At 37.5% G+C, this 12,990-nt stretch overlaps 1 protein-coding gene across 2 annotated transcripts; it reads right to left on the minus strand.

The window, feature by feature from the left end:
- Nucleotides 1-1,069: 1,069 nt before the first annotated feature.
- On the minus strand, nucleotides 1,070-12,760 carry LOC122661978 (gamma-glutamylcyclotransferase 2-1-like). 2 transcript variants are annotated; one of them, XM_043857509.1, is made up of 8 exons: nucleotides 12,749-12,760; nucleotides 2,755-2,876; nucleotides 2,549-2,625; nucleotides 2,185-2,241; nucleotides 1,895-2,091; nucleotides 1,528-1,599; nucleotides 1,358-1,437; nucleotides 1,070-1,258 (listed from the first exon to the last, which is right to left on the minus strand). In XM_043857509.1, the coding sequence occupies exons 5-8, from the start codon at nucleotides 1,963-1,965 to the stop codon at nucleotides 1,089-1,091; spliced, it is 393 nt and encodes a 130-aa protein (XP_043713444.1). In that variant the 5' UTR covers nucleotides 1,966-2,091; nucleotides 2,185-2,241; nucleotides 2,549-2,625; nucleotides 2,755-2,876; nucleotides 12,749-12,760; the 3' UTR covers nucleotides 1,070-1,088. The 2 variants fall into 2 exon arrangements, with proteins under 2 accessions (XP_043713444.1, XP_043713445.1); XM_043857510.1 differs by having other exon boundaries at nucleotides 12,749-12,754.
- Between the last annotated feature and the right edge of the window lie 230 nt (nucleotides 12,761-12,990).

Below are 12,990 nucleotides of genomic sequence, written 5' to 3' on the forward strand. Positions count from 1 at the left end.
AATACTAAATTGAAACCTTTTCAAACCACTTTTAATACTTGAAATCATTCATCAAATCATGAAATAAACTTAAATTCAAGGTAGTTGACATGATCGAACCACTAAGATTATTTAATGTCATTTTAGATCATTTTCTTCTTACTTACAAGGATGCAATTGGGGTCAAGGGGGGATTTTTTTTTTTTTCTGGTGAAAAGTCAAGGGAGATCTTAAAGCAACAAAAACGGGTCTTACAACATCTTAGAACATCCGTTCACATCATCGCCTAACCCACTACCGGGATGACAAATGAAGTGTCTACAGTATGAAATAGGATGCGCAATTATTATTTTTAAGAATATTTTTGTATCAGCATTTATGGATTATGAGATTGCAGGATTCCCAGAAGAAGCTCAGGCAAGTGGGTTAAAACAAAGAACCTGTGGAGCGAAGTCGTTGGGTAGTAACGCTATAGAAGTATAGAGAGATTCTCAAAACCTGGTAGACTGGCTTCCTAGAAGATATATTTTGTTGGACAGTAATACTCTTTTGAACCCCTTTAACTGTGTTTGTGGTCATGACATTTCTGCATTACTGTGGCCCCAAATTGTGGGGAATTTGCTCATATTGACCTTAAGAGACACTACCAGGTGATGGGAAATTTCCTTTCAGTTTGAATGCCTTTATCGAATACAATAGACAAATAAGATATCCAAATGGTGTCACAATCATGAAACAAAGAAATCAAACGAACTTTTTTTCCCCTAAGAACAAATACAAAAATTAAATTCCAACAAGGAAGATTAAGAAATTGAGGAACAAGTAAGGAACTGCAAGTTGCTCAAATTCTACTAGATTTGTCTCATTCAGAAATTGAAACTGTTCTTGCAAACATTATCCGTTACATTCCGCTGTAAATGTTGATGTTAGTTTCTCCTTTCAATTCCAGAACCATTTCGAAATGAATGTGTAAGCTCTAACAGATCTATTGGTGAGGTTAAAACAAACTTCTTGATACCAGGTATAATGAGATAAGAGAATAAGCAGAGGAGAGAACAATCAAATGTGTCGAGATGCTTTGTATTTCTTCTTTTCCATTCCTTTCTTAGTTAGGATGAGTCCATGGTCAATGGTTCTGGAAGGGGAACAAGCTGTATAGGTGCAATATGGAGATTGTGGGGTACATGAGCCACAACTAAATTCTCCTTTGCCCTCACAATAGGCCCAAGTACCTTCCTCACTTCATTTGCCAACTCTATCACATAAGCATCTTCATGACCTGTTGATATATATTTACACAATATGTCAGATTGTTCTATCTTAGGATTAACTCACATACTAAGATAAGGGGAAAGTTTCATAGAGAAGACAATCTTACCTATATCATGCAAGGCTTTCTCCAAATTGAAAAGGTAGTCTCTGTTGTTCCCACATGGTCCAGTAGCTGTAGCAATTTGTCTGCAATATAAGGGGACGAAGATTAAGGATTCATATGGAAGAAACTGAAGGGAGAAAAGGAGAGGATAAAAGGAATGTTATTATTGTTACCTTGCCATGCTTTCTAATGGGGCTGGCCCTAAATAATACTTGTTTGTTTCTTTGTCTGGAGTGGATTTGAATCTGCATAATTAAAACCAATAAATGTTGAGCTTGTATTTGTACATACTTTAATCCTTTGCCAACTTTTACTTGATTTCCAAGGTGGAGAGAATCAGCAAGCAACTAGGCAACAAGGACATTTCTTCCAATTTTCATTGCAAGTGTTGAGTTGTACATCTTGCATTCATTTCAACACCAAAACCCATTTCACTGTCCTTGTTCCCTGGTTCAGCAATTTCTTCAAGCAAATAATCAAATACTTCAAATTGAAATATTTAGAATCTTTGGAATTGAGGACTTTAAGTAAAGTACTTACACCAACACCCCTATTAAGGTAGGGTTCACAGTCTCTTCCTCCTGAAATAAGAATGAAGACATCGAAAGCATAAGTAACGAAGAAACGTATAAGCAGTTTCAAGTATATCGCACCAAAATGATTCTATAACATGACCTCACCGTGTAAAAGTCTACATGAGCAAACTGATCATATTCACACTCTCTTCTCTCTAAGTACTACAAAGTAAAGCAAACAGAGTTAAATTTTTAATGGAAGTCAGTTTGTGGGAAAGATAAATTTAGATTTGGTAAACCCATAAAAGTACATACTTCCATTGCCACTTTTTCCCTCTCTGAACCTCCTCTAACACAGTATGCAGCACCCCACTGAGAGATAATAACAAACACAAGTGTGAGCTAAAAATATTCATGTCTCCATTTGAAGAAACAATAAATGGATAAAATCAATTATATAAGTATAATATAAGATACAAATTATGAAGTACAAACTACCATCTTTCAAATCCTAAATGCTTAAATGCTAAAATTTGATTTCGCATTGTTCAGTTATGCTCATGGCACAACAAACAGACCATGAATTCTTTTCATTGCAAAGAATGTTATTGCTTGTGGGTAAATCAGGATTGAATGGAGAAGTAATATGGATGAGACATCATAAACAAGTTCTACTTACGCAAATGGCTCCTTCTCTGTCTTCCAGAGTCAGAGTTCTTGCTGGGTTTGCAGGAGTACCTCTGTGATCAATGCATGCTGAAACAGGAGAAAAATAGAAGAACCCAAAGATCAAACTACTCGACCCATTAGCAGGAAAATGACTACCATAAAATTTAAATCAGGAATATATGAGCTTTGTCTACTGGTTTGAGAAAAAAACCTTACCAAGATCAAAGACCCGCTTATGGTCCTTGATGAAGCCTATCACTCTCTCATCAAAATCAAATCCTGGGTTCCATACCAACGAACCATAGCCAAAAACCCACAGAACCATGGTTGGATATATCCTGAGAAGTGGCAGAAGTTTCAATTGAGGCACCAAAAATGCCAAAGTGATGTTTTATGGGTTAATATTACGAAATCAAGAAAAAGTTGTAATTGAGAAAATCTTGGTTTAATTTTTCACTTCCATTGACATATTCAGCTCTGCCCATTTCCATGATGGATAATAGACTAAAACAGAAATATTGAGTATAATTAACTAAATCAAGGGCAAACTCTGAGATTCATTCAAATTGGGTAAATACAGAGGATGCAGAGCACATCATTTGATGGTAATGGTACAAACAGGTTGGGTTTTCAGTCTAAAACAAGCTAAAAATCGCTCGTTGTTTTGGGTGGTTTTTCTAGCCAAACGAGATATTCCTCCTTAGTTGGCCAAAAACAGATATAAAAATGCAACAAAAAGGGGAAAAACTATTGAAAGCTATTCCTTATCGAAAGTGACAATGTGCATTAAACAAGATCGAAATAAGTAGCTGCTCATGTTAATGTGTAATTCTATTCAGATAAGCGAACTGCAATTAAAGGGAAACATATCCATTGGAGAGGAAGATACTGAAACAGAACAAAGAAAACCCAGAAATTATTAAATGGTTATCAATTAAATGCAATAGGAAGAAGAGAATTAAGTGAATCAAAATCAGATACCGAGTATTTAGAAGAGATTCGATTTGATAACGAAGAGATCTCTCAAATGCAGAACAGTACAATGGGTCTACGAAACGAGAAAGTTTTCTAATGGAAACCCGTCAAATGGTTTAGAAACCTTGGGAAATCTCAATCTCAGAGATTGGCAAGACTCAGCAGCTTCGTCTGGAGAGAAACACCGATAATGGCTTGTACTTCAGAGTGGGAGAGAAAGCAACGAGCGGTTCTCTCTCTCTCTCTCTGTCTGTTTTGACTTTCCTTCCAACCCTCGTAGGGATGGCCAGGGCTGGGAGAATGAGAGCATTTAAAGGGGCGGAAAAGAAACTGAAATCAACCACCAAGGCACGTGTGGGCCCATCATGTATGCTATGATCCGATGCATGTACATATACCCAGGATGTTGTATGTCATGTAGATTTGACCTGACCAGACCAAACCAATAAAATTACCGGGTCATTCATATTTACTTATATTTAACCCGGTTGAAATCAATCCGATTAGTGGAAAGATTCTTGTTGAAATGCTACAAGCGTACAATATTGGGAGAATGGGGTTTGAGATCCTGCTCCTATTTTGTGGCAATGTTCTAGTAAGAACTCACAAAATGGTAACTATTTTTTTATCAGCTCTTTTTAGGTACGTTTTTCTTTTCATGAAGGGTTCATTATTTTCAATCAGATGAATAATTCGATGTGAATATTTTGGTTGTTTTATAAATAAAGAAATATTTCAAAATTTTACATGATCAAGTTTCAAAATTTAATTCAATCACATCATCTATCATTTGGTTAATTGTAGGGTTTTAAGAATCGGTACCAAATCGGTCGACCTGTATTGGTATTGAATGTATAAGCCAATTTGTACTAGTATCAATCGATATCAATAGTGATACCTAGTCGATATCGAATAGGTGTTACCATGGTTTTGGCGGAGAAAATAGTAAAAAAAAAAATTATTGAAATTTAAGGGGTAGAATCGTCTGATACTATATCAGTATTTGTATTGATATTAAAACCAGCTGACACTCAATCCAATACCAACACTAAATCTATGGATGATTATCTTTTGTGTATTTGGGCTTAGAGTATGGATTGAGGTATCGGTATTGGATCAGCCAAATTGGTCAGATCTTTTTGTTATTGGTCAAAGCCGATACTGGTACTTGGCTGATCTTGGATCGGATATCAATATTGGATCAAGAAATAAAATCGTCAAAAAAATGAAAAGTAAGAGTAAAATTGACTGATCTAGGTCGATATCAACTGTTCTAAATCTGTATCGGTTCGGTATCGATAAAAATCGATTCCAATATTGATAACAATATCTAAATCCTTGGCTTAGATGAGTAATTCTAACAAAGCCATCTATTTACTTTTGAACCAAAACATTAATCATATAATCCAAATCTTGATCAAGACATAAGATTGACTTATTTGATTGTACAATGTGATGTTATTCTTTTTTGGTTCACTTGGACACTATTTAGCCACAATGTTCTAGACCAATCGATGAGTAATTAGATCCGGCTCAACACAAAACCAATTCGTATTCGACTCCGGTCAGTTTCATATTCATGCGGTCAATTTCATCATTCAATGTATGCCATGCATGTGGTATACATGGCTAACTGATGTGCAAGCAAACCACCAAATCAGCTCATTGGACTTCGAGATGCTAAAGATACATTGAACCTAGACACTTTCATTGGGAATTGAGCCCTCAAACAGGAACTCACGAACAATCAAAAGCGTGTCAATTTAAAAGTGAAAAACTTGCCGAATCCCAACGTTCAATGTATCTGGTCATATTTACGAAGCCATGCTCCAGTACAACTGGTATTCCTTCTTTGGTATTTGAACACCACTTTTCCATGACTTGTCCACAACTAGGAATCACTTTGGTATTAAATATTTTTTGGGTCGGTGGTAGTAGCACGTACGAATTTCCACGTACTTCTTAGGGTTTTCGAATATAGTCGAAGATTTTGCAAAAAGGCAAAAGGTTAATCTATACCGTCGATTAAATTTTTATATATAGAAACTGGTTTTCGATCGTTACGATAACAACATGTTGTCGTAACGATTTGATTTTCAACAATAAGCAATGGTCACCACAGCAAGTTATTTTCATGGCTGAGAAAGCTCATCAAGAATTCTCTTTGATGGTTTACAAACCTCTCTCAGTCTCTGTTGAAGTTGAAGAGCGAAATTTTCCTTCCTCCCATTCTTGGACTTCCCCTAATGAGCTTTTTCTTAAAATCAACTGTGATGCAGAATGGGTTAAAAATTCTGGTAAAGGAGGTTTAGGGGTCATCATCAGGGATCATCGGGGATTCTTATACATGCATTTTCTTCAGGTACCTCCTGTGATTCTAGTCTTTATGCTGAAGCGCTTGCTATCAGAACAGGTCTTCTTCAAGCGGCTAAACTCCATTTATCTCATATTGTGGTGGAGTCGGATTGCTTAAGCCTGATTCAACAATTGAATTCAAGAAGCTTCGACTATGAAATTGATGCTGTGGGCTTTGATATTCTTCAGCTTCAAAGCTCTTTTGTTGACTGTCTTTTTTGCTTTATTCCAAGGTCGTCTAATGTGGTTGCAGATTCCTTGGTCCGGTCGGCCCTGTCGGTTGAGTCACCGATGGATTGGCCAGTTTCCACTCTGTGGCTTCTAAATCTCTGTGAAAAAGAGGCCACTGCTTATAATGACTCTGGTTTTCAATGAATCTTCTTTCAACCAAAAAAAAAAAAAAAAAAAAAAAAAAAAAAAAGATAACAACATGTTGTCTCACTTCTCAACTCACGCCACCCCCTGAAATTAGTGAGAGTATGAGTAGAATTGAGTGACGTTGCCTGAGAAGAAGGGGACGATGACTCTCCAAAGATGACACCCATCGAATATAACGTTTCCTGTTATAGAGATAGTTGAATGAAATGAGAAGCTTTCGCTCAACTTATTTTCAATAAATTACTTGCAAAACCAGTGTCGTGGTGGTCGCGAGGAGTGAAAAATGAAAAATTAGATGGGATTACGAAGAAGAGTGGAGAGGGAGAGAGAGAGACCCAAGTCAAGGCCTAGTAGGAGGGAGAAGATGAGCGAAAATTTTTCCTTCAGTCTTATTGGAATCTGCAAACTGTAGTGGTCTTGGCTGGAAATATGGGGATTCATGGTTGAAATTCGACAGGAGATCTCTTTGCAGGGGAATGTTATGAGACGGTGAGATTGATGGGTTCCTGTATTTAATTTAATGACGAGATAAGAAGAGATAGGAACAGAGAAACTAGAAGAGGAAGTATTGCAGCTGAGAATGGATTGTCGAGATGGCAAGACAGAAGAAGTAGTTTTAGAGATTCATCTGTTCTAAAAAATTTCCTCTAGGACTTGCAAGTTTACCTGTCAAGGCCACTCTCTCAAAATGGATATCGATCGAGCCTACATGTGTTTTCTGTGGCGCTCGTGATGAATCCCATTGCATCTCTTTTTATCTTGTGAATGGACTAAGCGTATCAGGGTCTGTGGTCCCCTCAGACTCAGAACCGAGCACCTAAGCAGTTCTAGCTTGGCACGGCTTTGTGCTTCCCTCTTTCTTTCAAATGCCATGGACAAACAAACAGCCTCTTGGTTTTTCTCTATTGTCATTATAACATGTTATTTTATTTGGATTGTAAGAAACAAAGTAATTCGTGGTCAAGCCACGACTGACTCCACCCCTGTCCTTTTAAATGTTTCTAGATGGATTATAGACCTTAATCTAGCACCACCGCACTTAAATAATCAAATGCTAGATTCTCTATCTTGCACGCACAGTATAATTGAGCAAAATTCTAACGCTAATCATGAAGTAAACTTACCTGTCTTATGTTGCGCAGGTCTTTCTGAACCATCCATAGGCCTAATAGGATGGGCTTATTGCTTTTTTCTTGTTGGCCAGAGTGTTTTAACATCTGCAGGATTTGCTGCTTCAACCGATGGAACAGAGGCTGAGCTACTTGGAATCTTGCAGGGGTGGAAACACGCTGTGACTGATAAAATCCAACTCAAAGAAGTATGGATCAATAACCAGAATCTACACAAACTTTTGGTATCCAAACAGGCTAATAGTATTCCTATTCATATCACCCCCCCTTTTGTTAAACTAGCTGAACTAACTTCCAATTTCTCTAATGTACAGTTTAAGTACAAAAACAATATGTGGTCTTGTATCCTACGGTCTTTAGCTACGTTTTCACTTACTAATAGAACGGTTATCTCACCTTTTCTTTATGATATACAAACTTTTTGCTCAGTATAAGTAAATAAAATTTGCTTTTCATAAAAAAAAATAAAAATTTGTAACTAATATAGGGACTTTATGTAAGGGTATTTATGTAATATCCCTTTATATGTTCTCATATAATCCTACTTGTATTAATGCCCAGGCTGTGAGGGCCAATCTAGTAATTAGCCCATCTGACCTAAACCCTAGTTTTTCTATATATATACTAGCTGGAGGCAGCAGTCTGGGTATTCCAAACTAGATACTCAGGGTGTAATGCTTTAAGCAACCTTGTGCTTAAAACCCTAACCCTAACAATCTTAAAGCATTATGATTTTTATTTCTCTGTGATCTAGATCGACTTTGGATTTCGGATCAACATTCGGCTTTGGTGATTGATCGTTTTTATTTTGAGAGATCAACGTTAGTACATCTCACTTTTGGTTTGTTGATCGATTTGCGTGATCGGCTTCGGCTTTGATTTATCATTCACAAGTGACAGATGATCGATTTGGTCTCAGATTCATTATTATGATCGTGCATTTGATCATGCGGGTTTGATCGATTTGTGTTTTCTTAGCTTGTGCTTTGAAAATCGGACCTGCAGAAGGTAATAAGAGTTTTGTATTCTCAAAACTTTTGATCGATTGATTTTATTTTAATAAAAAAAAAAAAAAAAAACCAAAAAGGTGGGAAAGCATTGATTGCTCTGGAAAGAGTTTTGTCATTATTCAAAGTTCATTAATTTCATTCACAGTCCACTTCTCTCCTTGATTTGATTAATTATTAAAAAAAAAAAAAAAAAAAGGAAAGGAGAAAGGGACAAGGAGACTTTGGATGAATGTTTCCGAATGCTTTTCACAAAGCACTGATTGTTACCAAAAAAAAAAAAGGAGCCAAGAAGGGAAAGTGCAATTCTTTGACTTCGGTTATCACAATCGTACAAAGGGAGAGTACAGTTTTTTGCTTCGGTTATTATAACCGTACGGCATCATCAGTGATCAACACTTGTATCGACCAACATTAGTGTGCACGTTGTGAGCGTCGACACCACTGCAACTCCGCGATCTTTTTCTCCGTCATCTAAATCCAGGGTTCTCCATCTCAGGTGTGACTGTTCCTTGAGCATTTATTTTTTTTTATTTATTTGAACTTTTGTTTGGGCATATAAACAAATCACTTAATATGGAGAAACACGCTGTTCCAATTGAGATGATCAAATTGGAAAGTTTTAGTGGCTCTGAGTTCAGTTCTTGGAAAAGGAAGACTCAGTTTGGACTGAAGTACCTTAATATTTTCTACACTGTAGTAAATACTTTTTCTGATTGTACGGACCTAACTGAAGCCCAATGGATAAGTGATGAGGACTTTTGCAAAGACTACTTATTGAACTGCCTGTCAGATAGGCTGGCAGAGACCTATAGTAAATATGAGTCTGCAAAAGAGATTTGGGAAAACCTAGAAGCCCAATTCAAAAAGGAGGAGGACCTATCAAAAACTCACTTGGTTGACAAGTTTATGGACTTCAAGTTTCAAGAAGATAAGGAGATACTTCCACAAGTAACAGACTTTGAGAACTTGAGAACAAAATTGAACCAAGAAAACATCCCCGTTGTTGATGCATTCTTAGTGGGTGCAATTATCTTTAAGTTACCCTCTACCTGGCATTCCTTTAAAACTGAGATGCACAGAAAGAAAACACAAGTGGGGCTGGATGATCTCAAACTGTTCATTAGAATCGAAGATGAGAACAGAGCCAGGAATAACTTGGAGATGGTGAAACAACAACAGGCATCTGCCAATTTGGTTTCACAACCCAAGAAATATCCTAGGCAGTCCAAGCCACCTAAGAAAGAACCCCAACAGTTGGAGGCCAAAAAGCCTAATTTTAAAAAGAGGGGCAAGTGCCGCAACTGTGGAAAGTGGGGTCACTATGCATCTGAGTGTAGGGGTCCTAAGAAAGGGAGCACTGACACACCACAGAAGGAAGTTCATATGCTGGTGGACAAGACTGAGCCTACTAACTTTGTTGCCATGATTGGCAAGGGTAAGGGGTTGGCCAGTACATCTTCAGATTGGTGGTTAGACTCTGGAGCGACTTGTCATGTTTGCAATAGCAAGGACCTGCTCACTGATGTTGTTCAAGTAGCAGAGACTGTCACTGTTGCAAATGAAGACGTCGTGGAAGTGGCTCAACAAGGGACAGCGAACCTGGTTCTCTCATCAGGTAAAATATTAACTTTGAAAAATGTTAAAATCTTTCCTGGTTTTGAAAAGAATTTAATTTCCATTGGAATTTTGCTTGATGCTGGCATGTCTATTACTTTTAGTAGTGGTAGAGTAACATTGTCTGTTAACTCCTTTTATTTTGGATGTGCTTATAATTTGAATGGTATGTTTAGGTTGAGTTTAGCTAATGAGACAATAAACCAGGTTAACCATAATTTACTTGATCCCAAAATACTACATTGTAGGTTAGGACATGTGAACTATAGGAAAATGCTCAAACTAGCTAAAACTCATAATTTACCATTAGACACTTCAATTAGATTTAACAGATGTGAAGTGTGTGCTCAAACTAAAATAACTAGAAAACCGTTCAGACCGGTTTCTAGGAGCACTCAACTTCTTGAACTTATACATTCTGACATTTGTGACTTTAAAAGCTACACAACTAGAGGAGGTCGGAAGTATTTGATAACATTTATAGACGATTTTTCTAGATATTGTCATTTATACCTGTTAAAATCTAAAGATGAAGCTTTTGAAAAATTTAAAATTTTCAAGAATAGGGTAGAAAATCAGTTGAACTTGAAAATTAAAAGATTTAGAAGTGATAGGGGAGGAGAATACAAATTGACAGAGTTCAAGGAATTCTGTGCCTCTGCAGGCATAATCCTTGAAACTACTGCTCCTTACTCACCTCAATCAAATGGCATAGCTGAAAGAAAGAACAGGACGTTAACAGAGATGTTAAACTCCATGTTATTGACAGCTGGTATGCCCTCTTGCTATTGGGGAGAAGCAGTGTTGACTGCAAATCACATTCTAAATAGACTACCACATTCAAAACTGACTTCTACACCTTATGAACTATGGCATAATCATCCCTGTAGATATGACACTCTTAAGGTTTGGGGCTGTGTAGCTTATGTTAGGATACAAGACCCTAGGAGACCTAAGGTGGGAACTAGAACAAACACTTGTGTATATCTAGGTTGTGCAGAAGACAGTGCTGCAGACCGATTTTTGGATCTATCAACCAATGTGGTGATAGAATCTAGGGATGCTATATTCTTTGAGGATAAATTCCTTAGAGATAAAGGCCTGACCTTGCCTGGTTTGACTGAAGTGGTTACAGAATCACCTTTGGAATCTGAACCAATTGTTTCTGACACTACTCCCACAATGCTCCTTGAATCAGAATCTAGAAGAGTATCTACTAGAGATCGAGTACCCAAGAATTTTGGTGAGGATTTTGTGACCTACCATTTAGAGGCTGATCCATCCACCTATAAGGAAGCGATGAGATCTAGGGACTCCCTGTTATGGAAAGAAGCCATTGATGAGAAAATGAGCTCTTTAATGCAGAATGAGACCTGGCACCTTGTTGATCTGCCTAGAGGGGCCAAGACAATAGGGTGTAAGTGGGTACTAAAGAAGAAACTTAATCCGGATGGGTCTATAGCCAGGTATAAAGCACGATTAGTAGCTAAGGGCTATAAACAGGTGAGAGGGATAGATTATTTTGACATCTACTCCCCGGTCTGCCATTTGGCAACAATAAGTGTTCTTCTTGCCATAGCATCTATTGAGCACTATGTTGTGCATCAAATAGATGTAAAAACGGCTTTCCTTAATGGAGACCTAACAGAAGAAATCTACATGAACCAACCTGAAGGGTTTGTCATGGAAGGTTCGGAAAAAAAGAGTTTGTAAATTAAACAAATCTCTCTATGGTCTTAAACAAGCACCTAAATTGTGGCATGAGAAGTTTGACAAGACAGTAAAGAGCTTTGGTTTTCAAACCAGCAACTCGGATAAGTGCCTTTATTTTTTGTCTGAGTCAAACAAGGTTGCGATTATTTGCTTGTATGTAGACGACATGTTGATTCTAGGTTCTGATCTCTCTGTAGTGAGTGACATTAAAGAAACCTTATCCAAAGAATTCAACATGAAAGATCTTGGTGTGGTAGACACCATTCTTGGGATGAGAGTAAGCTTCAGTGAGCAAGGGATCACCCTTAGTCAGACTCATTACATTGAGAAGCTACTTTCTAGTTGAGGATACAGTGATTGTAAACCGATTGAGACACCCTATGACTATAACAAACGGTTGAAACCTAACACAGGTGACATCGTGAATCAGTTAGATTATTCTAAACTGATTGGTAGTCTCATGTATGCAATGAGTTGTACTAGGCCAGACATAGCCTTTACGGTAGGCATGCTGAGTCGTTTCACTAGTAATCCTGGAAAAGAGCATTGGGATGCCCTATCGAGGCTGATGAGATACCTTAAGGGTACTCAAGGTTATGCTTTATGTTATAATGGACATCCTCCAACTTTGGAAGGATATTCTGATGCATCTTGGTGCTCAGATTTGGGAGACAGCAGATCCACCAGTGGTTATGTATTTACACTAGGAGGAGCAGCTGTAGCATGGAAATCCAAAAGACAGACTAGTATTGCTCTGTCATCTATGGAATCGGAACTTTATGCTCTAGCTTCTGGGAGATGAAGCGAGTGGATAAAGGATCTGATCATGGATATTCCATTGAGGAGTTTTAAGTTAAACTCTATATCTATATTCTGTGATAATCAAGCAACCAAGACGATTGTGAATAACTTACTCTTTAATGGTAAGAGGAGACACATCAGGCTGAAACATGCTATGCTGAATTATAGAACAGAACAAGGGATTATCACTTTGATTGATGTGAGATCGAAGGATAATACGGCAGATGCCCTTACAAAGGGATTGAACAAAGATCGAACATTCAAAACTACAGGGGAGATGGGGTTAAAGACCATTTAGTCAGGTCTTAACCTAACCCAATATTATTTTGAATTATTCGAATCTCATCTAGCCTTGGTAAGCATTCGGGACAGTTTACATGTTTCAGATAACTTAGTTAGGTTACTAAGTATGGGGGTTTGTGAAACCATTCCAAACTTGATGGTGTAGCAAATTTTCATGTGAAGTCTCCTTACTT

Source organism: Telopea speciosissima, chromosome 5, assembly GCF_018873765.1.
Source record: "Telopea speciosissima isolate NSW1024214 ecotype Mountain lineage chromosome 5, Tspe_v1, whole genome shotgun sequence".
Classification (NCBI taxonomy): domain Eukaryota; kingdom Viridiplantae; phylum Streptophyta; class Magnoliopsida; order Proteales; family Proteaceae; genus Telopea; species Telopea speciosissima.

Excerpts from the sequence above, each read along its gene's own strand:
- LOC122661978 (XM_043857509.1), bottom strand. The coding sequence starts at position 1,965 with ATGCTTTCGATGTCTTCATTCTTATTTCAGGAGGAAGAGACTGTGAAC. Across the intron at positions 1,600-1,894 it reads ACCTTAATAGGGGTGTTGGT|ATTCAAATCCACTCCAGACA; the intron begins GTAAGTACTTTA and ends TTAATTATGCAG. Across the intron at positions 1,259-1,357 it reads GAAAGCCTTGCATGATATAG|GTCATGAAGATGCTTATGTG; the intron begins GTAAGATTGTCT and ends ATATATCAACAG.